This window comes from Furipterus horrens, unplaced genomic scaffold (assembly GCF_987537825.1).
Source record: "Furipterus horrens unplaced genomic scaffold, mFurHor1.1.pri manual_scaffold_2, whole genome shotgun sequence".
Classification (NCBI taxonomy): Eukaryota; Metazoa; Chordata; class Mammalia; order Chiroptera; family Furipteridae; genus Furipterus; species Furipterus horrens.
In genome coordinates, this window is record NW_028327172.1 from 115,455,758 (window position 1) to 115,482,525 (window position 26,768).

Genomic DNA, 26,768 nt, shown 5'->3' on the forward strand with positions numbered 1-26,768 from the left:
AAGAAAAAACAGAAAACTACTTTCTTTCCAAGTCTAGATAGGTTCATATTTTAAGTAAAACTATATAAAGCAAAGAAACGACATGAAGAAACCATCCTCAGACCCTGTAGGGAGAAGGTGTGGAAATTACCTTTGCTTTCTATGTCCTCAAATATAAGTGGTCTGAAGTAAATAGCAGGTGTGTGAGAAAAACACCTCGCCTGTATAACTGAACTTAATACAAAATACTAGTGAATGTAAACGGCAATTGAAAAGCAAAAAAAAAATTTTTAAGGGGGAAAAAAAAAAAGAAAAACACCTCCCAGGAAGAGAGGTCATCCTTAGTCCCAGGACAAGGGGCTGTCAGAGACACGTATCTGCTTCAAGCCCTTGATATTTCTCAGGAAACAGGGAATCTTAATGCTAACACAGCAGCTAGGCCTAGCCACAACCCCTAAGTGTTCCAGGGAAAAAGTGCACCTGAGGATCTGCCCTTGAGCTTCACAGATCTATCAGGCTGCGACCCTCAAAGCTAAGAATTAGGATTTAAATTATTTAGAAATCAAAGGTTACTCCCTGGGTTTCAACCCTTTTATTCTCCTACCAAAGGAACTCAGAGTAATCTCATTTCTCCACAAACATGCCATTTCTTTACTGAAAGCCTTTCTCCCTTAATGTAACATCAAATATCACCCAAAATTATGTCAGAAATTATGAGATTTTTTCCCCCTCTATAATGTTTGGTACAAATTTACTATTCCTTCCTACAGACACCAGGTAATGTTAGTTTGAAACTGGATATATAGGAGTCTTAGATACTCAGTATCATTAATATTTTTCTTACCTTATTAAATTATTTTTGAACTCTCAAAATACACACAGAGTATCATGGTATAGTTTGCTATAAAGTCTTAATATTAAATAACTTGTTTTCACAGCATTCTCAATAACCTGGAAAAATACCAAGTATTCATCTGATTTCATACTTGAGAAAAATGGAACCTAGAGAGGTTTGGTGACTTGCTGAAGGCCACATAGCTACTAAATGTTTCAGACCCAGAAAGAATGTTTACTTCAGCATTTTTAAAAATTATTTATTATTTTAGAGAGAAAGAGAAAGGAGGGAGAAAGAGAGGGAGAGGAACATTGATGTGAGAGAGAAACACTGATGAGTTGATTGTCTCTTGCACACACCCTGACTGGGAACCGAACCCACGACCCAGGCATGTGCCCTGACCAGGAACTGAACTGGAGACTTTTCGCTTTGCAGGACATGCCTAACCAACTGAGCCACGCTGGTCAGGGCAGCATTCTTTTCTACCAGTGGAAGCCATGTACTTGCTTCCCGGCACTTCCCAGTCAGCACTAATCAACACCCAACTCTGGAAGTTTTAAGTTTTAACCCATTTTAAGGTGGTAGGAACATTTGAATGAGAGTATGTTGTTAGGTTTTTATTTGTTTGGAATGGGGGGAGCATCACCTTAAAAACAATCACAGGATATTAATCTGGAACACATATGAGAAATTAGGAAATCTTAAAATGTACAACTTAAACCTTATGAAAAAGGCCAAGGACTGAGAGATTATGAAAGCACTCAGGAATGTAGGGTGTATTCACCAAGTTCTGGGGTGACATTACAAAAGCCAACCACGCCTTTCACCAGATTGCAGAGACCAGTGGTTTGATTCAATCTTGTGTTCTTAGATATCCTAGCTCTGAACTATGAATCCTTGTGGGATATAGTACAGAAACACGATAACCAACTGCTCTTCACCTACACAAATGATGCCAAGTCACAAAATCTAAGCAACAGTGGTGAGGATCCAGTGTTGGAAATAAATAAGTATCTCCCCCTTCAGGATGCCTTTAAACACAGGGATTAAATTTTAGACTTTAGCCAGGGGAATAGAGGTCTTTGGGAGTATATGATAACAGTTTTAAGATTTAAAAACTCAATTATAGGAGAAGTAGACTCAATATACTTGGCACCAAAAAGAAGAGGCAGCAGAAGTGGAAGGGGCAGGAAGGGATGTAAGGTTCACCATACAGAGGCCTTGCCAATACCAGCGTGTCTGCAGCAATGGGTCAGAGAGGCTGCCTGGGAAACTGGTTCCCCTCCTGGACAACATCATGACCTCTGTCAGCAGCAGTCCTGAAGGGGTTCCCAAACTGGAGGGGAAACTGGGCCTTATTGACTTTTAGGTTCCTTCCAACTTTAAGATCATTCTATGATTTCATTCATTTTCAATGGGCTTTTATTTGTGAATCACACTCAAGTCTGAGCAAAGATCAGATGGTTTCCACTTTTCTGTGATCAAAGGCTGGACACAAAAAGCTCTGTGAATCACAGGGACAGTTATCTGGGCAACCTGGACAACCAAGCAGCCAGCAAACGCACCAGTGCCTGGAACGCCAAGGTACTCCTGCCCCAGAGGCAAGAAAAGCACCCGCCCAGGTCGCAGGACGCTCCCGGATCAGCTGTCCTCTCTGGGTTTCATCTGGAGGATGAGAATTTGGCTTCTCAGAGAAACTCATTTTCATACTTTTACTCTCCCCAGCCTGCAAGTTGTTTTAATTGCAAGGCCCTTCACTGTTCCCATGGAAACAACAATCACTGGGGGCTAGCTGGACTGCAGAGTCTACTCATTTAAACCTAAATTCCAGCAAGATAGGGCTGGAGACAGAAGCTGAGAGGGTGTGGGAAAAGACATCCTGCAAAGCACAGAATGACCAAGAACTTTATTTTTAATGGATTCAGGATATATACAGGTAGTTAACAGTTGAAAACTAATTCAAATCTTAAAACACAAAGTTTGGAAGTCAATGCCCAATGCTCGTGTGGTTAGGACTTGAGTCTTTTACCTGCACGGTGTTTCCAATCTTCACTGAAGGGCAGGCCATCCTACTGCTTCTGACTACACAGGTGATTAAGGAGGCGCAGAAAAGAATGTTGGCAACAAAGACAGGATTACAAAACTGAAGGCGAGTTGACAGCTCAGCCTTCTGTTGTCTTCCAGATGGGTCTCTCCTTGGACTTTGTAACTTTGTTAAGCTCAATTTGACAAATGAATAAGAAGCGCTAGAACATGCCTACCAAAGAATAATTATAATTAAAGCTTGTATTTGACAAGAAACCGGAAGAAAAAAAAAGCTAAGATTACAGTTAAGTGTGCCAAGTGATTTAAGATAGACATTCATTAGTGGTAAATCCTCAGGACTGTGTAAGAACACCAGAAGACACCTTGTCTTCTGGGAACCTGTGGGCACCACCTTCTTCGGGGAACTGCACTTTCTCCTTCTCATAAGAATTCCTTCTCCCCCAAATCTACTCCTCAGAGCTGCCAGTGCTCACATGACCCCACTGGCTTAATGAGAGTTGGAAGTCTGAATTCCCTTCCCCAGAAATCAGGATTTAGAACAGGCATCTCTCTCTCGTGGCTGAAGCTGTAAAACGCCAAACTCTGGAGCCACGTGCAGTATGTTTTTCACCACATGACCAGAACTGGAGCTCACACTTCATGCTGGAAATAAGGTATTGGGGAAGCGGGGGTAGGAAGCAGACAAGGAGTAGAGGCAAGTGCTGAATTTAATAGGGTTCCTTTCCCCAGCTCACTGATATTTCCAGTCAGCATAACCATTAATCCAGTGTAAACAGTTTTCCTTCATGCTGATTCACTAGCAATTTCACATCATTAATGATATGAGCTCTGGATGAAACTTCTAGGTGCTTTGTCTCTGTCACTGACAAATAATACATGGTTTGAATTCCAATACTCCATGTAAACTTGAATCTTCAGTCCTTGGGTTTAAATGCCAACTTATTAGAACTCAAATTTATTGAAAAATAAAATGCAAAAAGCCATGTGGCTACTCTCTTCTGTACCCAGAGCCGCTGCTTATGCAAGAAGTGTGCACACACAGCCTGGCATCTGTAGCCCAGTTGTAACTTCTTATCCTCCTCCAGGTGGATCCTGCAGGCGAAGCCCTGGGAGGGAAAGATGTCAAGGACATTGGACCTTGCGGAGGAAGTCTGAAAACATCCTCTGAAGCTGAATTGAGTGGGATGACGAGAAATGGATGAGAATCAGAGCAATTAGCCATGTGTACTTACTCCTTTCACCATTTCTTCTGGCCGACATGGAAGTAGAATTTTGAACAGTAACAGCAGACAGAAAGGGGAAGAAAAAAGAGAGAGAGCCAGCAACCAAGCTTGCAGGCACAAATATTTTATATATATATATATATATATATATATATATATATATATATATTCAAATACTACAGACTCAAGAATATAGGAGAATTTCCTACACATATATTCTTTACTGATACATTACTGAGATTAATGGGCCCTGGCCGGGTAGCTTGGTTGGTTGGAGTCTTGTCCCGATACACTAAGGTTGCAGGTTCAATCCCTGGTCAGGTCACATACAAGAATCAACCAATGAATGCATAAATAAGTGGAATAAGTTGATGTTTCTTTCTCACCCTTCCTCTAAAATCGACCAATAAAAATTTTTAAAATAATATTAATGAAAATCAATGTTTATAATTAATTGATGTAAATGAAAATTTATAAGAATTCTATTCTTCATATCCATACTACACGTTCCAATTATCTACATTATTCTGCCCCTCAGTCATCTAAAGTCTATACCTGTTGCTACGGCAGGCAGCAGAGGCAAAAACAAATCAACCAGACCATAAAGTACTACTATAAAGATGAAATGAATACCAGTCAAGTTTGAAGTTGAAAGAAACAAATATGTTCAGCAAATCAGCCATTCCACAAACTGGCTTTTGGACAACTAGCTCTTGGCATATCAATCTGGAGCCTTAAAGAGCGATCCTCCAGTGAAATAGGAGATTTCCATTATTATCCACTAGGTACCAGACAGTTATCTCTCAGAACTTAGCATGTTTCTAAAGAGGAATGAGACACATTGATGGAACATGTCTAAGGCCATATCATTATAACAGAAGTTTAGAGAACCAACAAACAAATGTCTGGACGTGTGTCCATCACATTAAAAGAAAGACCGGTATTCTAGCCCCTTAGACAAGCCTGCTCCGGGTGTGGCAGAGAGCACCTCATCCTGCACAAACCACCCTGTACAGTACTCAAGCCCACCTGGCCCCCCTACCATTTCCCTGGACTCCTAAAAAACATAAAGAGGGTAGACTAGACAGGGCTAGATGCAGGCGGGGCAGAGAGACAGACAAGGCATTTAATACAGACACCTTGTCCTGAATCCCAGTTTCGCTGCTTACACCCTGTATGATCTCAGGCAGGTTACCAAACCTGCGTAAGCCTCAATGTCCACACCAATGAAGTGGTGCCCTATGTCATGTGGTTATTATGAGGATGGAGGAAACAGTCCAAGTAAATACAAACACTATGTTTGACACACAATAAGAATTCAAACAAAGTTTATCATCACTGTCATAAACATTACTATTGTATTAGACCAAGAGGAAGACACCAGCTGCTATAGAAGCACATAGGAGGGGCATCCAACCCCAACTGCACGTGAGAGAATCTATTTTGCTCTGGCACTCGCTCTTCCTGATGCACTTCTAAGAAAAACTCTGGCCACACCCAAAGACCGTGCCTGATGGGGGTGGCAGTGACTGACTTGCCAATCTGATCTTCTTTCTTGGGGAGTTGGAAGTCAGCTAAAAGAAACTCAGAGTAAAGGCAGGAGGGAGAATCCACAAGTAAGCAAAAGCCAAGAGAAGACAGAGGCCATGAGTGGATGGAAGCTCAGAGTACCCAGAAGTGGAGAAAGCAGCAGTGAGCAGTCAGTCAATAGTGGAGAGCATGCTGAGCGGTCAGCAGCCACGTCACCATGGTGGTGGCAGCACCCTGAACCAGGGCAACGGCACATCAGTTGTGGGGACCCGTGTGGGCACACTGGTCACCCAAGATCACCGCCCCTGAATGACTTTCCAGTCTCTGAACCATGTCCTAGTCCCTGTGAGACCTCCTTGTTTAACGGTTTTATGAACATGGTATGTTTCACAAAGAATGAAAAATCAGCTCATCTTCCCTGCGATCTGCATCTTCTCAACAGCACCTCATACATTTATTTATCTCTGGAACTTAAGCAGCTTCCTCCCCATGGTTCTATCCCTATTTCTTCTTGGAAGAGGTTTCTATGCACGTGCAGAAATGAAAAGGCAAACAAAGCTTCAGAAGGGCTTCAAACCAATAAGCCTCAGGAGCGTCTGTGGTTTTTTTCCACCACCAACACAGAGCGTCCTCTGTGTACCACCTGGCAAGCTGCAGTTCCTTCTCTCAACCCACACAGAAAAGAAATGCAAAAATAGCATTAATAAGCCCCGAAGGTCTGGGACTCTTCTGCTTTGGCATAGACAAGCACATTCCTTCCAACTGCTGGATGAGAAACAGAGACAGGCATATGGAATGTGCACCCAAAGCCAGGCCAGATGGACCCCTTTGAGATTTATGAGACCGGGTCCGATTCACCCACCCCTCCCTAAACCAGACCCACTGGTTTAAGGCAACAGTTTTCCTAGAGGGAGAGAAGCATTTCCCTATTTGACAAAGGATGACAAAAGAGGTCATTTCAAAGAAAATGAGCTACTCAGAGAAGGATGGTCCTGGAATTGGAGATAATGTTTCCAGCAATGTCCACAGGAAGACCAAACTGGGACCACAGAAAAAATCTGCCCCTTAAAAAATCATCAGGCCCTGGCCGGGTAGCTCAGTTGGTTAGAGCATCGTCCCAGTGCACTGAGGTTGGAGGTTTGATCCTGGTCAGGATCAACCACTGAATGTGTAAATAAGTGGAACAACAAATTGATGTCTCTGTCTTTCTCTCTCTCATCAATTAAAAAAGGTTTTTTTGTTTTGTTTTGTTTTAATTCATCAAAGATCTTCAAAGAATGTTACGGGGCAAACCACTCTGCAAACCCCAAAACATCCATCTATATAAGGAATCACTGCAGAGCCCAGAGACAGGCCTCAGAACATGAACAAAAGGGTGCTCACTAGGACCTGAGTGGGCCAGGGAGCTGCAAATGTGCAGGGCAGCGCAGCTCAGGGCCTGGCCGAGAGGCAAGGTTAAAGGAAGACCAGCCGATTTAAAGACATGTGGTCGCCCTTTATCTCTTGTCAAGGTCACCAGTGAGACCTTCCTTGTCAAAAGCGGTTACAACCTGCATTTGGGGAGGAAAAAGAGGGGAGGGGCAGTCACCCTGTAGGTCTCCATGACAGCCTGCTAGCAAGCCGTGGCTGGGGAGGGGGCTGTGCCAAGTCCCATCACCGGTACCCGCCCACAGGCCGGGAAACCACCACCCTGGTTCCAGCGACTGCCTCTGACTATGGAAACATAACCAACCACCTGCAAAAGTGTCACTTTTCAGAAATCTAGCATGTTCTTAGCCACTCTTCACATGTTTTCCACTTGCATTTACAGAAGATAGGAGACAGGAACATTCCTGTCTTAGTATAAAGTTTAAACTGAAATATGTAATTGAGCCTCTGATTACGGTACCCTCCCAAACTAAAGTGGAAAAAAGCAAAGTCTTGCCTAGTGGCAGGTAATCACTGCATTCTGGGGCCTCAGAGACATACAACTTGTTTATAGTTACTGAGCAAATATTTTCATGGGGATCGCCTGAGGGGTGCCGGGTGCTGCATGGGTATCCAGGGTGAAAGTGAGGTGACACCCTCGGTAACCAGGCTAGGGGATGACAAGTGAGTAGAGAGAGTGCTGGGCAGAAGTATTAGTTCTGGGGCTCATGGAGGTACAGAGGGGAGGGGCAGACGTCATGTCAGCAAATGCAGATACAAAGTGACAGGACCTGGCCCACCGAGGGGTGCATGTGGACATGGGACTGGTGGTGAGAGGAGACGAGGAGGTCAGCAGGGCGCGGCTGGATTTGAACGTGAAGGCTTTTGAGCAGAAGGCCCAGGTCCTTTGTGCATCTAGCAAGCTCTGTCCTTGGGCAGCAGGTGGGTACTACAGAAGCAGAGAGTAGGCTCTGTGGTCATCCAGGCCAGCGATGCTGACAGCCGGAACCAAAGTGACATGAAGGCTACACTACTGCACACACGCTATGCCAGCACGACACAACCTGGATATTTCACCCTCACAATAAACCTAGCAAGTAAGACTATTATTCAGGGCAGGAAACAGAGCCAGAGAATGAAGTAACCTACCAGGTCACCCAGGTAAGCAAGTATCTGAAAAGAGCAAAGAACTGTGGGCAAGAGGATTCTCGCTTCTACCGCAAAATTATGAACCTGCTTCTAAAATGTTAAGAAAAATTTCTGGCCACGTGGCTCAGGTGGTTGGAGTATTGTTCTGTGCAAAGGTTACCGGTTCGATTCCTGGTCAGTGCACATGCCTAGAGAGGAGCCCGGGGGGCTTGTCCTCTGAATCCTGCCCTGGAACTCTAGGGAGAGGGGAGGGCTCCAGGGCAGGTGAGGGCTGTTCTGGTGGGACTGGCCTCCCCCTAGATGCATGTGTCCCGGAGAAAACATGAGGTGAGCACTGGAAGGCAGCTTGGAATGAGAAAAGAACTCAGAAGGCAGAATTCAGAGGAGCACTTGGAGAGGAAAACAGCCCACTCTGAGCAGGGGTACCTAGAACAGTGATACCCACCACTGGGCAGAGGAACTCTGTAGAGAAGCTTCAAAAAGGCCAGACATCACCCCTTTTACCATCTGCCAGGCCCAGATGGCAAAGCCCTGCCCCCACTTCTGCCCTGGAAGGAAGTGGGCAGAGGAGCATCTGGTGAGTGGGGGAGGGGCAGCAGGAGGAAGCAGGGAAGGAAGGCCTCACCCTGTTCCCCCTCTTCAGGGGCTCAGGGCAGATGGAGATGGGCAAGGGAGAACACTTTAACCCTGAGTTAGGTTTGGAGTTTTAGTTATTATCCTGCCCTGTGTAGTCACTGGGCCTGGACTGGTGCCTCAAAATGAGTGTGGGACTGTGGTACCTGAGAGTAAACAACAAAGTTGCTGAATTTTTTGACCCCCTCTGATTTTCATTGCTGAATGAACACTGAGTAAAGTTTGGAGGGACATACAAAAAGAAAAAATTTAAATTCTCAATATACTTCACGTGTTTGTCCAGCATTGCAATGACAGCCCACTGGGTCATAGGCTAGCTTTCTAGGTACTGAGCAAGAGCTGTGTAGTTTTTAGATTTTTGGCCACAACAGAGAACTGAGGGGCATTACTTGAATGACTGAGGAAGAAAGATGCAGACAAACTTACACCATATTTCAGTCAATAAAATTAAATCTTCAAAGAAGTATTTTCAGCATCTCAGAAATGTCTCCTTAAAGTAGCTTCAAAGCTGAGGCGTACATTGTCTGTTCACTTTATCTAATCACTTCCACCTACGGCCTCCCTCGGGCTATGGAAACCTGCCGCTATTGTTAGGAGCTCCCTGGATCACCGAATCTCAGAGTCTCTATGTGCCTTCTTGGGAAAGGAGGGAGTTTTCCAAGGTGAGTACTGTACAACGGTGACAAGAATCAATGGGAAGGTTCCCAAGTTGAGACTTACGATTACAGACAGTGGTCAGGGGGGAAGCCTAGAGGAAAAGAGCAAAATCGGGCTGCAGCTGCTCTCCCATTCCCCTACTGGGGTCAGGAACCACCAACTCTTTCCTTACAACCCACTCCCTCCCTCCATGACCCAGCCCAGTGAGCAGCACCGACGATGATGGAGGGCTGGACAAGGGCCTTTGGGAAAAGGTCAGACCTCCAGTGTCACCGCTCTGGGCCTCAGTTTCCCCACCTCTGAAACAGCAGGTCACCCTTCTCTAAAAGTTTACTCTAGGGATGTAGAGATCACAGAAATGAAAATGAAACTCCTGTGTGACAAGCTATTATTTTTTCTGTGGTCCTCCACAACATATGAGGCATTTTTTAAAAATTTTTATTTTTTTGTATATTCCCAATCATTTAGTCATAAATCTTCTGGGCATCCATGGGGTGGGGAGGCAGGGTGCTGGGCCTGAGCGTAAAAGGGCAAAGAGGACAGGCTCCTGCCCTCAAGGAATTTTCTGGTCCAACAAGAAGCCAGGATGAGTTACATCCTCCAAGGGGTGACGGGGTGGTGGTGGCAGTGGTTGGGGGTGGAGAGGGGGATGTGTGTGCACGTGCATGCATGCATGTGTCGTGTGTGTGTGTGTGTGTGTGTTTGTGTGTGTCTGTAGGGCGGGTGGGAGCAGGAGGAGTAACAGAACCTCAAACTCACACTGAAGACCACTGAAGGGCACTCTTCCTGCTCCAAAAAGCTAAGTCTCTCCTCACCCTTAACACATCTGCTGCGATGATCTATCAGCGATATGTCACTCTGCCTCTCGCCTCCATCCACCTAAACACTAAATCATAAGCAAAAATGTTGAGCAAAATGGAAAAGGAAAGGCGCCCCTAATTTTTGCACAAATTTAGACAATCATACATAGATTCTTATTTTTATGCCAGAAATAAATGGTTATTTTCTTTCCTGACATCCAGAATTAATGGATGTTGTTTCTACCGCTATACCACTATCAAATCAGACATCAGAAACCACATGTAATTTTACTTCCTTTTATGCTGTTAATGTAGTGCTTACTAGAGATGAGGCAACTAATGACTTCTATAACTAAACAATACAAGCCACAAAATAGCCAGGGTTTATAAGAATGCTTTCAGCATACATTTACTCATTCATTCTTTCATAAGCAATGTTTTCTGAACACCTACTATGTGCCTGTTAATGTTCTAGGTACTGGAATACAGAAGTGAACAAAAGCCTCCGCCCTCACAGGGAAAGACAGCAACAAACTTGTTAGCACATAAGTGGTAAGTCCTACGAAAACACAAGGGGAGAAATTCAGGGAAGGGTGGGAAAAAAAGGCCTAGCGTGGGGTAACAGTGCCTATGGACAAAGGTGACATTTGAACAGAGATCAGGAAGAAAAGAAAAGAGACAATATGAATCTCTGGGGGAGAGCATACCAGATCATGAAGAGCAAGTGCAAGGGCCCTGGGGTACTGAGTTATGTTTGAGATTTTGGAGGAATAGCAAGATGATGAGTGGGGGCTTGAGTGTATCAGGGGAGGGCACGCTGTGGGGAATAAGGCCCCAGAAGTAATGGGGCACCACATACTCACTGCTTTGAGTTAGAAAAGTTCATTGGAGGGTTTGGAGCGGGAAAGTGACAGAATCTGCCTTATATTTTTAAAGGATCACTCTGGCTGCTGTGTGGAGACAGGCCTGGAGTGGGAGTGGGGTGTATGAGCAATGCAGGCAAGATGAGTTGGCGGCCTAGAACAGGGTGTAACTGTGGAGATGATAAGAAATCAGATTCTCAGTATACTCCCAAAGCAGAGTTGACAGTATTTGCTGACAGACTGAATGTGGTATAAGAGAAAAGAAAGAAGGGGGTCAGGAACACCCAAGCAAGTGGGAGAACAGAGTTGCTGTTTATTCCAACTTGGAAAAGCAGGTTGCGCTGTGGGACGGACGTCAGGAATGTTGCTTTGGATTGCTCAATTTCAGAAGCCCACGGGGCATTTAAGTGGAGATGGTAGGTGGACTGTACAAGTCTGGAGTTCAGATGAGGTTGGGACCAAAGATCTAAGTTTGGAAGTCATCAGTGTTAGACAGCATTTAAAGCCCCAAGCCTGGATAAGACCTTCAAGAGCATGAGTAATGATAGAGAAGAGGTCCCAGGACCCAGCCTGGGGCACTGGGAAATGTAGAGGTCAGAGAGGTGAGCTGGAATTAGCAAAGGAGGGTGAGAGGCACTGCTGGTGCAGCAGGAAACCTGGGAGTGTGGGTTAGCTTGGAGGCCAAGCGAGGAAGGTATTTCTGGAGGGGAGAAGTGATAACCAAGCCTTAGTCCTAGCTTTACTGATAAGGGTTTCTGAGTACCTGGATGAGAAAATGATGTGCTCCCTGACCCAGATGGGTTCAGTTAAGAAGGTGGTAGGTTCAACTAAGTCCCTCAGCTGGTTAATCAGAAATAAATTGAAGGCTATAGTCTAGCTATAAAGATAAGATGCAGAAAAACAGTCTGATGTAGTAAGTAGATAGATTATAAACTGCTTGACACCCAAGGGTACACACAAGTGAATAAGTGTCAACCCCAAAGGAAATTTCTAGTGACATATCATTGGGTTCTGTCCTTGGCCTATTCAACATATCAGTGGCTTTGATCAGTGATAACGAAACTTGCCTGCAATCAGAATAACCTAAGAGGCTTGTGAAAATCGAGCATCCCCGTGTCCAGCTAGGCCTACTGAATCAGAATTTTCCCCGCTGGCTAAAGGAAGGCCTGAGTAGAATAAGGAATTGAGGGAGCAGGTTGATCAAAACGTACAGCTAAAACCAAGCTAAGTGGAATGTGGAATATGCTAGATGACAGTTCGGTAATCTTGCATCTAACTCTGGATAGGGTAAACCTAGCTGGATCTGAGACCGACCTGAACTGTAGTGATCCACCATGTGATTTCAACGGGCACTGACAGCAGATGAGGGGAGGAAGGGAGAAGGCACATAACCCACCATACCCACTGTGTCCCCTAAAGCGTTCTCTTGGTAGTACAGAGGACACACAAGAGGGAGGACAGAGGAACATGACTAAGATGCTGGCGGAACTCCACCCAGAGGGAAGCAGGTGTTTAGCCAAGAGACTCAGAAGAAACCAGGACTCCACCTGAATGCCTCAACGGCTGACATGGAGAAGGCTTTACTCTGTGGGGTCCAATACGGTAGATGCATAACCAGTGAGTGAAAACTAGTAGGACATGATTCTGCTTTGGTTGAAGGAAGGTCTTTCCAACAGTAGGAGTAACCCAAGGAGACAGAAGTAGTGAGTACTTCAGTGTAGGAATTGTTAAACTTATATACACTTTAAATTAGCACTCATTACAATGTTTGATGTGCATATGTATACATGTTCTGTATGCATGTGCAGCCTTCCTCGAATTCCCTGAGGAATTACAACCCCAGAGTCCAGCACCAGCCCTGCCCCATGCTATGTGCTCAATACACGTCATCTGAATGAATGAGTTGACCATGGCTAATGCCACCAAGCCTGATGTACAACTGTAAGGCTCGCTACATAACTGTTACTGTCCCTCCTAAAACAGCAGATCCTGCTATTTCGGAAAAACTGCATGTAAACCAGTTTTCTCTGGAGGCAACAGTCATCTTCCGCATCATCACAGTCGGCTTGGAATTTAGAAATGAATTATTTAATTATTATGTATGACAGTCACTAGTAATATTAGCCCTAGGTTTAAAACTCGGTCTGGTGTTAAGTTAGTATCATACAAGCGATAATAATTTTTGCCTCTAATGTCTCTGTAGTTCACATAAACATGTGTGTTGAGAAAAGCTGACCCTTCTAGCCATGACCCAGTTCACAGACTTACCCTCTAGGCCTCCTTTAACGTAAATGTCACTGTATCTCTCCATTGGGGGGATTTATTTACTGATTCGTAGGCTGGAGTTATGGGCCCGCAGAGGCCGCCCACCACCCTTGGCTGGCTAGGGTTCACCTCCAATGTCATCCTGCCAGAGGCCTGGTCCAGCTTTGAAGTTAACCCAAAGGGCATCGACAGAGCAGCAGCCTTTGCAGTTACCAAGGTGATGGATGCACATCATATCCTCCTTAACCCCCCCCCCCAAACTAAACCAATTCTCTGGTCCATGAATCAGCACCAGGAACTCATCTAAAGCCTGGGGTAGCTTCCAAAGCCGCCACTCTACCCTAGTCCCCATGCAGGAGTGGACATGCTATGGTCATGCGTCCAGGGGAGCGAGCTATGTCTGCAAGAAGCATTTACTCTACAGAAGGCACTGTCTTGGGGACCATCTCATTTAATCCTCACAACAACCCTATGAGGTGCTATTAGTGCCCCACTGTACAAACGGAGGAAGGATATCTCAGAGAAGTTAACATAGTTGCCCTAAGTCACACAGATGGTTAATGGCCAAGCCAGTATTTGAACTCAGGTCTGTTCAGGCCCTAAGCTGTGCTATTTTTCCAAACAAGCAAAGCAGTCGTAAAACAAAAGCCAGATTAGGACACCCCCGCGTCAAAATGCGTTGGTGACTTCCTCTCACCCGAATTTCTGCAGGACCCCACCTGCTCAGGCCTCTGCCTACCTCTCTCGCCATGTTTCCTGTTTTTCTTGCCTTTGTTCTCTCCCTTCCAATTCTACTGGCCTTCCTCCTGTGCCTAGGAATCACCAAGTCTCTGACTCGGCTACCACACCTGCTAATCCTTCGGCCCAGAATGCTATTCCCCCCAGCCCTCCCCAGATCCCTCTTACTTCATCCAGGTCTCTGCTCCAAAGCCACCTCCTCAGGAGGCCACTCCCAACTGCTCTATCCGTCACCACTCTCTGACGAGCCCTTACCTTACCTTACGTTTCGCAGCAGCACTTACCAGTCCCTGAATACACAGACTTGGTTAGTAAGCTGCATACTGTCAGCGCCCCCACTAAAACACAAGCTCCATCGGGGCAGGGACTCTGTGTCACTCACCGCTGCACCACCCAGCTCCGAGGCCCACAGGTGGCCAGTGCACACCAAACCGGGCTGCTGCATGTCCTCAACCCTCTGCCACCTCCGTCTGGTCCCAGCACACAGAGGGCTGCTACACAGTAGCTGGTGACCTTGGCCACGTAACTTTCCATTTACTGCTAGTGGCCCTGACAAAGATGGGACTGATACTTACTTCATCCCTCCCTACAGACTGCATCACCCTCTCGCTCTGATATTTGCTAGCTTTAGAATGTGGTGATTTTATCAGAGAAGAGACATTTGGTGCAACTGATGAAACAAAAAGATAATTATATTTCACAAAGAGAGGAAAAAAACCTTCAAAACAACCAATTGCTAGAACAGACAATTAGTTCATTTAATGCCTTCCAGCATCTTTTCAAAGCAGATAGAAACAGATTCTTATTAAAGCAGAGTTCTACAAAGCTGTGATCCAGCACTGAACCAACCAGTGGGCTTCTAAAAGTGGAATTTCTGAGATCCCACCAATGTAAATCTCCAGGCTTATAAAGGGATTGAGGCAGAAGCTGGTCATAATCCAAGAGAAGACCAGTATTCAGCATTAAAGTAGAGATGAAAGTATGTTTGGGGAACTTAATTTGTCAGCCTGCATTTTCCATAAAACATTTTACATTCTGCACAAGTATTTTGTAAATAAACGGAGGGTCATTGGTTTCAAAACTCAGGATTAACTCTGAGTTTTATTTGATGCATTCTAGCTGAACATTGTTTTAGTTGTGGAAATTCATCCTGGCATCGAAAGGCTCTTGTTTACTGAACTTGCTTAGTTTTTCTCTCCCTACTTAACACATATAATACTTCAAAGAAACGCTTGGCTTCAGGCCCTGGTCAAGCTCAAAGGATGAAATACCAAAGAGATAAGAGAACAATCTTCTGGGAAAACTTAAACTAACCTTTTAGTTTACAACTTTTAACCAATCCATCCACTCCCTCATTCTTACAAGGTGGGAGATGATAAAGCTTCACTGTGTAGCAAAGGACCAAGACAGATAAAATGCTGCCAGAGATTTCACTTCCAAAGAAGGGAGAAGAAAAGAGTTTGTATTTGTTTTTGAATTCCAGTGCTTGGCCTCAGTAGAGGAAGTTACACAGAAAAAATTAAAAGGTGAGGATGGGGAGTAATGAGTGAACTTAAGAGCATAAACTGCCAAGAATACTGTATTTTCACTATATCTTAGAATACGCTACTCTCTAGTTCCAGACTTTTCCTTTTTCTATACTGTATTTATCATAAATTTTGAATATTCCTAAATGCTTTTAATCAGCAGACAAGTATTCACATTGTTTAGTGTTAATGGTAAGTTTATCTAATTCAAACAAATTATACTCAGCTTCTTTCACAGGATACACTAACAGCTGATCCCATAACACTCAAACTTAAAAAAAAAAAAATTAGCTTTATAACCAAGGTTAAAGGCAAACAGAAAGAAGGCTGCAGGTTGGTTAGTGATACTTATGAGCATCATTGAAAATTCTTGTGCCAGAATGAGGGAATGCTCCCTCTCCTCTCTGGCTGGCTGATCAAACTCCAACACAGTTTGCTGCACACATGTACTGTTACGTCTGTAATTATTCCAGCACAGCGATCAGTTTAGGCTCCACTCCTAAGGAGTCTTTGAAATATGCCATTATCCTGCAAAAAACACTTTCCTTAAAGAATCAAGTTTGTGTGGTTTTTAAAAAATCTTTATTGAATTTACTGGAGTGACACTGGTTAATAAAATTACATAGGTTTGCAGTGTATAATTCCAGAACATATCATCTGTATATTGTATTGTGTTCACCACCTAAAGCCAAGTCTCCATTTATACCCACTTTACCCTCTTCCACTTCCTCCCCCACCCCGTTTCCCACTGGTAATCACCATACTGTTATCTGCATCTGTGAGGATTTCTTTTGTTTTGTTTTTGCTTAATCCCTTCACCTTTTTCACCCAGTCCCCCAAACCATGTTTGTTTATACTCTGCAGTTTCAGAGGAAAAGAAGACAACATACAGTGTAATGCGCAGCCTCTAACAACCCAGATATATGAGTTTTCATGCTATTCAACTTACTTTTTCATTCCACGCCCACAGTCCAATTCCAAGAAATGTTATTCCCAAAAACTGAAAGAAAGAGAGAATGCAGTGTAAATATAAGGGTAAACACCATGTTTTTACTAATATAAATTAGAAAGTTTTCAATCAATTTTTTTGTTTTTGTTTTCTCTAAAATCTGAGTAACAGTCTAACAGGAAAAACAAAACAGAATCCCCTTAATTAAAGTTATTACAACATTAAAAAGTGTTGGGTTAAAAAAAATCGTATATATATATATATATATATATATATATATATATATGCGCAATGGAATTATTCAGCCTTTAAAAACAAGGAAATCCTGCATTATGTGACAACATGGATGAACCTGAAGGACACTGTGTTAAATGAAATAAGCCAAAGGGAGAAGATAAATACCACATGGCATCACTTATACATGGAATCTAAAAATAAATGAGTCAAACTCATAGAAACAGAGTAGAAAAGTGGTTACTGGGGGTGGAGAAAACAGAAGGAGATCGGTAAAAGGGTATAAACTTCCTGTTAAAAGATGAATAAGATCTGAGAATCTAATGTATGATATGGTGACTACAGTTGATAAAAATATTGTATAATTTCAATCTGCTAAAAGAGTAGAACTTGAATGTTCCCACCAAAGGAAAAGAAAAGGTAAAAAAAAAGGTAGCCATGCGAGGTGATGGATGCGTTAATTTATTAACTCAATGGAGGGAATCCTTCCATAATGCATATGTATATCAAATCATCATGCTGTACTTTTTATTTAAATATCGCAATTTTATCAATGATATCTCAGTAAAGCTGAAAATTAAATAAAATGTTTAAAATTTAAAAAGGGTTGGGGGACATATAGGTGCTTAGAAATCATTAAACTTATGAATAATAAGTAGGTAGAATCTTGAATAAAATCAAAGTCATCAATTATGTTTAATGCTGCCTTTTAGGGTAGAAGAGGAATAGTACGTGCCCCGACAAATCCAAGCCAGCATGCACTGGGAAATGGAAAACCAGGGACTTCACCATCAAACGTTACAAATGGGCCAGGCTAGAGAGAGCACCCAGAAGTCCCTGCTGTCCCTCAACAAACTCTTTCTCACTCCTTCAAAAGGTAACATGAATCGTAGCACATTCAATGTGACCTCAAGAAAATTCCTGGATGCTTCTGTTCTTCAGCAACTTAAATTATTTGCATTAGAGTTGAGAGGACTTCCACAGCTCGGCCTGGTCAATGCAGCACCGTAAGTTCATGGGTGACACGGGGCACACAAGCGACACAAAGCCGAGTGAAAGGAGAACATGAAGACACACTCAGCTGAGGTGGAGGTACCCCTCCTCCATGGATGTGGTTCTCACATGCTGTCCCTCAGCTGTGGTGAGTATTGGGGGAAGGGGAGGAGAGGGGGCATGGTGCGAGGGGAACAACTGGTAACCAGGGGGCGCTTCCACTTTAATTAGTCCTCAGTATAGTCCATCTGTTCTAAAACATGCACTGCCCCCATACTTTAACATCTCTGAAATTGGGAAGTATCTTAAAATCGATGGTACCTCACAGTTTTTTTCTTGATTGCACCAAAAATAATAGTGTGACTTATAATCAGGATGTCACAGGCTTGATGACACATACAGTGCTGTCCACCCACTAAGAGCTCAGTGTTCAGAAGTGGGTGTAGTCGGCCATGAGGAAAGACTCAGCCTCATCTTCATTAATAGCAGCAACTCAGAATTTCCTTTCCAAACACTAAAGTGAAAAGAATGGGCCAGCTGACGAGCACTGTCTGATATCAGCAGTGCAGTGTTTACTTTCCTACTTCCTGATTAAGTTAAATGTCAGGAAAGCTGCCCACTGAGAGGGGCGTGCAGACAAAGCGACAGTGAGGGTGGCCATTCCTTCCAGGTTCTGGGATATCTGAGAACTGTGCACCTGGCGAGGTCTTCACCATTCACCGTGGAGAGTGACACTTCACAGGCATTGGCTAAAAATCCCACCGGGGCTGGAAAGCAGCAGGGGCAGAGGGGAGGGGAACTGGAAAAAACACAAACAATGAACTGCCCTGGAAACATGGTGGTGTTCTTGAAAGCAGAACTTCCCAAACCTCCTGACAGTGATGCGGCGGGGCAGTAAGAGTATGCAATACATTCTAAGCCCTTATACAGAAAAGCTCCAGCGAGTCCTTGGTCTGGAAAAAAACCAAAGACCCCTTTCTTCCTAATTTTGCTCTTAGACGTTTGAAAAGTATTTAGAAAGATTCTTTTTGTTTCCAACATCCCTTCAGAAAAACTATGATCAGCTCCTCTACCCCCTGGTCAGAGTGCTATTTCACTTTATGTTTCTGATCCAAAACAATGAAGCACCAGACCCCACGTATACTACAGTGTACATGACAGTGTATGTGGATACTGTAGTACAAAAATAAAGCAGTTCGGCATGTTTCTCTCTCTCTCTCTCTCTCTCTCTGTCTCTCTCTCTCTCTGTCTCTCTCTCTCTCTCTCTCTCTCTCTCTCTCTCTCTCTCTCTCTCTCTCTCTCATATTTGTGAGTCCTAAGCACAACAGGATAACAAGTGTACACACAAGATCCCATCAGACCTAGAATCACCGAGCACTTGACTTCACACTTATAACTTCCAACTCATCACAGTGAAACGCCTGACTTTCTAATGCTAAAGTTCCCTGTAGACAAATGTTCATATTGTCCCCGATGCAGTATTAATCACAGTGCCACCCCGAGATGAGTGGGATGTTGTGGCAGAGGACATTGTAGTCAGCTCCCCCCACTGTGGAAGAGGGTGGACATGTCACTTCTGAGAGCCCTGCCTAATCACTAACATTTATTTCCCTTTGTCACTCACCAGCCACGGTGCTTTGTGGGCAGTGTCTCTCTCGAGCATCACAACAAGCTTATCTTGAAATAAAGGCATAATTTAAGAAAGAGAAAATGAAGACTCACAGAGGCACACAGCTTCTAAGCGGAAAAGCAGAGCTTTGAACTAAGAGGAGTCTAGCATCAAAGAACGTGTTCTTACCAGTCTTGATAAATCCCCATTTCCCATACAGAATAGAAAGTTGGGGTATTCAGGTTAGAATCATATGAAATAAGAATGGGAGAGCATATTTCCTCTCCAGGAGGCAAAGGAAAGTTGAGGTAGGAAGAGATGAAAACTTTGCCATCACATAAGAACTTGCTGAAAAAAGAGACGCCCCAGGCTGGGGTCAGCAATGGAGGGAAGTAGAAAACAGAGAAATTCCATGGTGGGTCAACTTTCTCCTCTTCGTATTAGGTTCTCCTTTCTCTTTATAAACCTTTTTCTTTCAGGAACCATATAAATGGACTGAAAACCAATAGCTTTCCACAAAAAGGAGAGAAGCAAATATCAGGATTTAAAGATGACCCACAGACAATTCCTTTATAAAGTTGCTCCAGTATTTCCTGCTTTAATGGTGACTTTCCAAACAAGGTTTAAGAATTTGGAGAAAGAACACCGGACTTAAAGTCAAGGAAAGCACTCAGCACCTAAGCAGGCAAGTGGAGCAGGGCCGGGGCCTCAACATGCACATACCTTCAGTGCTACATCACTAGCAAATGTCCTCCCGATTACTCTCAGCCCATATGTTTTGTTTTAAAATCAAGTTATTCCAGCTCCAAATAATTAAACAGAGAAGAGCCAAGAAACAGAGACAGGCACACAGCACTTGAGGCACAGAGTTTCTCCCTTCCCACCTCCCTCAAAAAAGAGGGCCATAAACCACCAAGCTGACCTCATTCGGAAACCCAGAGGCCAACTTACAGGGAACAGCTGAGAACACTTAAAGGCAACTCTTGATTCCTTTATAACAGAAAAACAGATCTGACACATCTTCCCACATGGCAATGTATGCAAACATGCAGGACAAATGTTTGTCCACCCAGTTCTGGATGTTTTAAAATTAAGAACAATAATTTTGCCAACATCTGTTGAATACAAGTATGAACTAGGTACTGTGTTTGTTTATGAATTTGCTAAAACAGCCCTGCCTAATACAGTGGCCACTTGCTACTGAGCCTCTGAAATGTGGCTAGTTCAAATGGAGATGTGCTCGTAGCATAAAATGTACACCAAATCTTAAAGACTTAATATGAATAAAAGAAATGTAAAATATCTCATTAATAGTTGTCTTATTATTGATTACATGTTGAAATGATAATACTTTAGATATAGAGGGTTAAATAAAGCTTATTGTTAAAATTAATTTCACTTATTTCATTTTACTTTTTAAAATATAGCTACTGCAACACTTAAATTATGTATGTGGCTTGGACTATATTACTATTGAACCATGCTGGTCTAAAGTATCCCACATCAATCCCATGCAGTAGGCACTGATATTATCGCCATTTTATAGAGAAGAAAACTGAGCCTCAGAAACTTAATTCTCCCAAAATCACATAGGTGCCTGAGCTAGGATGCTCAGGAAATCTGACTCCTCAGCCCAAGCTCAAAACTATTTTAGTACTTTCCTAATATGCATAAAATGTTTGTCCAGCCAAATAAGTTATGGAGAATTATACTGACACTCTTGTCCCAAGACCCAAAATTGCTCCTTTAATTTCTGGGTGTTCGAGGCTAAGTGAGAATGGCACTAGGTGGAAACCGAGAGCTGGGCATGCTGAGGGAAGCCATTGGGCTGGGCAAAGCGGGAGCCAGCAGAGCTGATGCTCAGCAACAGCTGGAGAGGGAAATGTCCCTAAGATGTGACTTGGGTGACTGGGCATCTTTGTCAGGAGGGACACATCTGCCCCCTTTTCTCTGAGGAATGGAAGATCCTTCCTCTATCTGTTGTTTTAGTCCTTGTCGGGCCTCCAATATCCTGGAAATGAACCGATGCTTCATTCTAACTGGTACACAAATGGATACTTCAAGAAGCCATTCATCCATCCATCCATACCCATCCATCCAGAATTCTCAACAAATATTCTTGAGCTCTTATAAGCTAGACACTACTTTTCTCTTGTGATAAACAAGAAAATAGATAGTTTCTGCCCCCTGTGAGCCAGCAGTCCAGTAAGAGATAGATTTCAACCAAATAGTCAAAGTATTAAAGATAAAATTGCCCTTGATGGTGCTATAAAGGAAAAGAAAATAAGGCTAACACAGACTATAAGAGGTAGATCTGACCCAGAAAGCATTCCAGGAAGGCTTCTCTTGAGTGAGGGATGTAGGAACTGGGGTCTGAAGGATGAGAAGACCTTAACTGGCAAGAAGGGAAAGGAAGGGAAGGGGAAAGGGAAAGGGAAAGGGAAAGGGAAAGGGAAGGGAAGGGAAGGGAAGGGAAGGGGGAAGAGAAAAGTGGGAGGGGAAGGGGAAAGGGAAGGGGAAGGGAATGAAAGGGAAGGAAAAGGAGAGAAGAGGAGGGGAGGGGAGGAGAGGGGAGGAGAGGAGAGGGAGAGGGAGAGGGAGAGGAGAGGGAGAGGAGAGGAGAGGAGAAGAGAAGAGAAAAAAGAAAAGAAGGTAAGAGTGTTTTGGGCAGAGGGAAGAAAACATGCAAAGGCCCTGTGGTGAGAGAAGCATGGCAGCTAAAAAGGTCTGAAAGGTGACTGGTGTGTGTGGCGCACAGAGAATGGGGAAAGAGAAGAAGGTAAGACAGGTTTGTAATTGGAGATGCAAGCATGAACCAACCCATGCAGGGCCCTGCAAGCCATATTACAGAATCCAGTCATTATCTTACCAGTGGTGGGAAGCCATTTATGGGCCATCTGTGTGTAGGAAGCTGCAGTGGGGTGAGGAGGTAGGTCTTTATCAGATTTGGACTTTGCAAAATGATAATCTGGGTTGCATAAAGATTACATACACTGGGACCAGAAAGAGACTTTTGGTCATGGAGATAAGACCAGATCATGTCCTGGACTGAAATGTGGTGGAGAAGTAAATGGAACTAAGACTATTTAGATAGAAGGAAAACTGACATTTTCAGTGATGACTAGATATGGTGAAGGGGGAGGCAAGCATGAAGGAGAGGGAGCCGTTAAGGATACTGCCTGTGATTCCAGCATCTTCTACGTGGGTAGCTTTTCAAAATCCATCTTAAGTCTGACAGAAATACTCTCAGGTGCTAATTTTCTAACTAGCTTCAGATCCAGTGGCATTTCTAAAGGACAGCTTTCTTTTATGGGTATTTTGGCTGATATCCAAATTCTTTTTGAAGCAAACATCAACTTGTATACTTAAAAAAATTAGTTATTTAAAATCAATATACATGTTCACAACCATCCACTACTAATATTCCCAAAAGGAAGCAGTTATGCATAGATGTGCATTAAAATTCACAGGCAATTCTTAAATACTTAAAAAATAACAATTCCATCAATGGCACCTGCCCAGGATCCCATGAACAGACTCAAAACAATAATAATAATGCAGCAAGGTAAACACAATAAGAAAAACAAAAATCAGGTCAATCTTCTCATCTCAATTGGAGCCTCAAAATATTATCTTCAATAACAATGGATGGAATTGTTATTCATTCATCATTCTCATGAAGTTTTTTTTTGTTTGTTTGTTTTAAATTTAAGCCCTGCCTGAATAAACAGGGGAGATGCATTGAAAACATTTGGCACAGAAGAGAGGAAAGACAGAGTGCCATTAGGAGAGACGTACTTTCCTGCAACTGCAACACATATGGTTTTTATTGAGGTACTTTCTAATGCTTTATTGCAAACCACACTCCAGTTCTGGCAGGGGCGCATGAGGTGGGACAGTCCACCCAAGTGCGCTAATACTTATGTTAACAAAATACATGTTGACTTTACAGAGCAGGGGCTGATGTCAGGAACAAAGCCTCTGGACATAATTCTTGCCACATCTAAGGAGTAAGCATGGGCTGGTGGAAAATTCAATACACAGTCAATCCCAATTTTGCCACAGGGTCCCTGTGTCGCAGTTTGTACAGTCAATCTGTCCAGAATCCTCATGATAGGATGGTATGACAGATAAAGCTCAAACTTGTAAACAGGACATTCCACATCTGTCGTCTGAGCTGGGTCAACCTCGCTCACTTCCCCTCTCCCTCACGGCCTCCTTCACGCAGCCTGAACACACGCAGCCTGCTGATCGCCAGCTCCAGCGCAGCATGGTTCTGTGATCTTGGGAAACACTCTTCATTCATTCAACATAGATTTACTGAGCATCTACCATGAGCCAGGCAGCCCTCTAGACGCATGGATAAATCAGGAAACAAAACAGACCAAAGTGCCTGCTCTTAATGGTGACACTCCAGTTGGGGTGTGTTGGGAGGCAAAGACAACAAAAAAACATCAAGGAGCAGACAGCAGTTTTAGGAGCCGAGAAGCACTGTGGGAAAGCAGAGCAGCAGAAGGGGGCTGAAATGTGGTGCAAGGTGGAGGGAGGCGTCCCAATATTACAGCAGAGCAGACGAGGCAATAAGAAAGCTGTGTATAAGCAAAAACATGACAGAGATGAAGAAGCTGACTGGCGGACATTGCAGAGTGGTGTTCCAGGCAAAGAACAGCCTGGCTGGAGGGAGGGGTGGAGGGGCATGCTGGAGGAACAGCCACCAAGGGAGGCCAGAGTGACCAAAGCAGGAGTAACAAGAGCCAAGCTGGGTTGGTCTCTGAAGGCCAGGTGACAACTGTGGTTTCTACTGGAAGAGAAAAAGGATCATAGAAGGGTTTCCTGACTTCCTAGGGCCCCAAGGTCATCATTTGTCAAAAGCAGATAATAAGAGCACTTGAGGAAATGCACAAAAAAACTGCAGGGGCACTGTGACCACGGGAGGTCTGGGTGAGATTCAAAGAGCCTATCCCGGTGCCTGGCACAGTCAGTACCACGCATGTTAATACCCCCTGCCTTCCGCAAGCATTTCTCAGCCTGCCTCCTCTCCACACACCTACCTGGGTCCATACGACACCTTGCTTCAAGACATACCTCCTCCCAAGTTTGGACCTGTTTCTCCAAATGAGAAAACATCCTTGTTCTCAGGAATCAGAGGCCCTCTCTTCTGAACTTCTGAACCATTCACCACATGTTCCCTTATTTGACAGATTCATACAGAGGACTGTAAAGGAGGGATATGACCCAGGCTCCACCACAGGAGGGATGAGGACTGTGTTAATCAGAGACAGGTACGTGCCCATGTAAGGGGCAGCAGCACCTGCCCTCCAATTAATCACATCCCTTCCCTGACACAAGCCTGGAGATCCTTCTGGAACAGTGGATACAAGTATCCCCATGCATTTTAAAATTAAATATTAAAAGGTATACCAGTCAGAATATCGAGATCATGTTTAATTTCAAATCTTCTCTATTTCTTATTTTAGCTCTCTGGTTCAAGAATTCTGGGTATATTGGCCCCAGAATCTAAAAATCTACTAGTTTTGAAACCCTGCAATAAAATAAGTTTCTTCCCATCGGGGGGTTCTTGATATATCCCCCCTCTACCTAACATTATCACTCCTTTTTGTTGTTGTTGTTGTTGTTGCTGAATCCTCAAGGATATGTTTATTGATTTTAAAGAGCGGAAGGGAGTGAACAAGAAAGAGAGAGAGACACTGATGTGAGAGAGAAACATTGATTGACTGGCTCCCGTATGCATCGCAACTGGGGACCGAACTTGCAACCCAGGTATGTGCCCTGACAGGGGATCGAACCCATAACCTTTTGGTATGTGGGGCAATACTCCAATCAACTGAGCCACTTGGCCAGGGCTTACTCCTGATTTTTATATTATGTCCTTTGTAAATAGGTTTTGGTTTCATTATGCCCATTGAAAAAGAAAATCCTTTTGGAGGAATGTGGGATATAAATTATAACCAATATTTATTGGGGTAGCTTCTCAAACTACACCCATCCCCTTTTCTGAAAACTAGCCCTTATTCTTGAGGGATGCCCTGCAGCCATGTTTGTAAAGGGGGGCCCACCCCCACCCTACCCTCTCTAGACTGATGAGTTAACTTCAGAGCCATTTCATTAGATACTAGGCTGAGACAGTCTCTCTCCTCCTGAGGACTTGGGCTTTGGATGTGGTGATTATTGTCAGCCTCAGTCTCCCTTATACTACAATAGCCTAGGGGTGCTGAGACAGCATGCAGATGTAGAAAGCAGAAAAAGACCACAAGTAACTTCTACCCCTGACCTCTGGTCAAGATGGCGGCATAGGTAAGCACAGCTCACATCCTTGCACAATCACATCAAAATTATAACTAAATTATATAACATCCATCACTCAGCGTCAGAAATCAAGCTGAATGGAAGTCTGACAACTATGGAATTAAAGAAACCACATCCACCCAGACGGGTAGGAAGGGCGGAGATGCAGAACAGGCTGGTCCCTCGCCCATGTGTGGTGAATAAAAATTTGGGAGGGATATCTCAGGAATGAGGAGTCCCAGCCCCACACAAGGCCCCCAGCCCAGAGTTCCAGTGCCAGGAAGATAAGTACCCACAACTTCTGGCTCAAAAACCACTAGGCATTGAGTCAGTGGAAGAAACTTCTGCAGTCCCAAGTGGTTCTTCTTAAAGAATCTACACACAGATTTACTCAGACTTACTCCCTCTGAGTTTCAGCACCAGGGTAGCAGGTTGAAAGGCACTAGTGGCAAACAGGGAGGAACAGAAGTAGCTGACATCAAGGTGAGAGCTGGGGGACAGCTTTTTCCCAGACAGAAAGGTGGGCAGAGCCACAGAGCCAGTAAAATAGTGCCATATCTGAGACTCCATCACCCTGGCAAACACTGTTTGCCTCGCCCTGGAGATTCCCAAGGCTCCGACCCACTCAACTTATAGCTGTTAACAGTAACTTTTCCATATGAACGGGTGGTCTTGGCTCATGCTTCACAAATTCGTATATCCTTTCAAACACGCAACAACTGGCCTCATTGAACCTCCAGCTCCCTTACCTCTTGCTAAGTGGCCCCAGACGCAGCACTAGAAGAAGCCAGCCTTGGCTTCACCTGGGAATCTCCAAGCCCAGCACAAGTAGCAGCCATCTCAGATTGCTTTATAGCTCAGGCAGGGTGGCCCAGGCAAAACACAGGTAGGGGCTGACCTTGGCCTGTACCACCTGGGAAACCACAGAGCCAGCGCACCCAGTGGACAGCTACAGACCACACCGGAACACCACCACCCTGCCCTGCACAGCTGATCCTCCACAGAGGGTGGAGGTTAGTGGTCAGT

The 26,768-nt window shown here is 44.1% G+C and overlaps 1 protein-coding gene across 2 annotated transcripts in view; it reads right to left on the reverse strand.

The window, feature by feature from the left end:
• Positions 1–26,768, reverse strand: part of TSPAN5 (tetraspanin 5) — a 174,058-nt gene that overhangs the window by 12,628 nt on the left and 134,662 nt on the right. For both annotated transcript variants that reach the window (XM_090266326.1, XM_090266325.1), the window contains exon 2: positions 16,601–16,651. In XM_090266326.1, the coding sequence (XP_090122452.1) occupies positions 16,601–16,651 (51 nt within the window). The remainder of the gene's footprint in view (positions 1–16,600; positions 16,652–26,768) is intronic.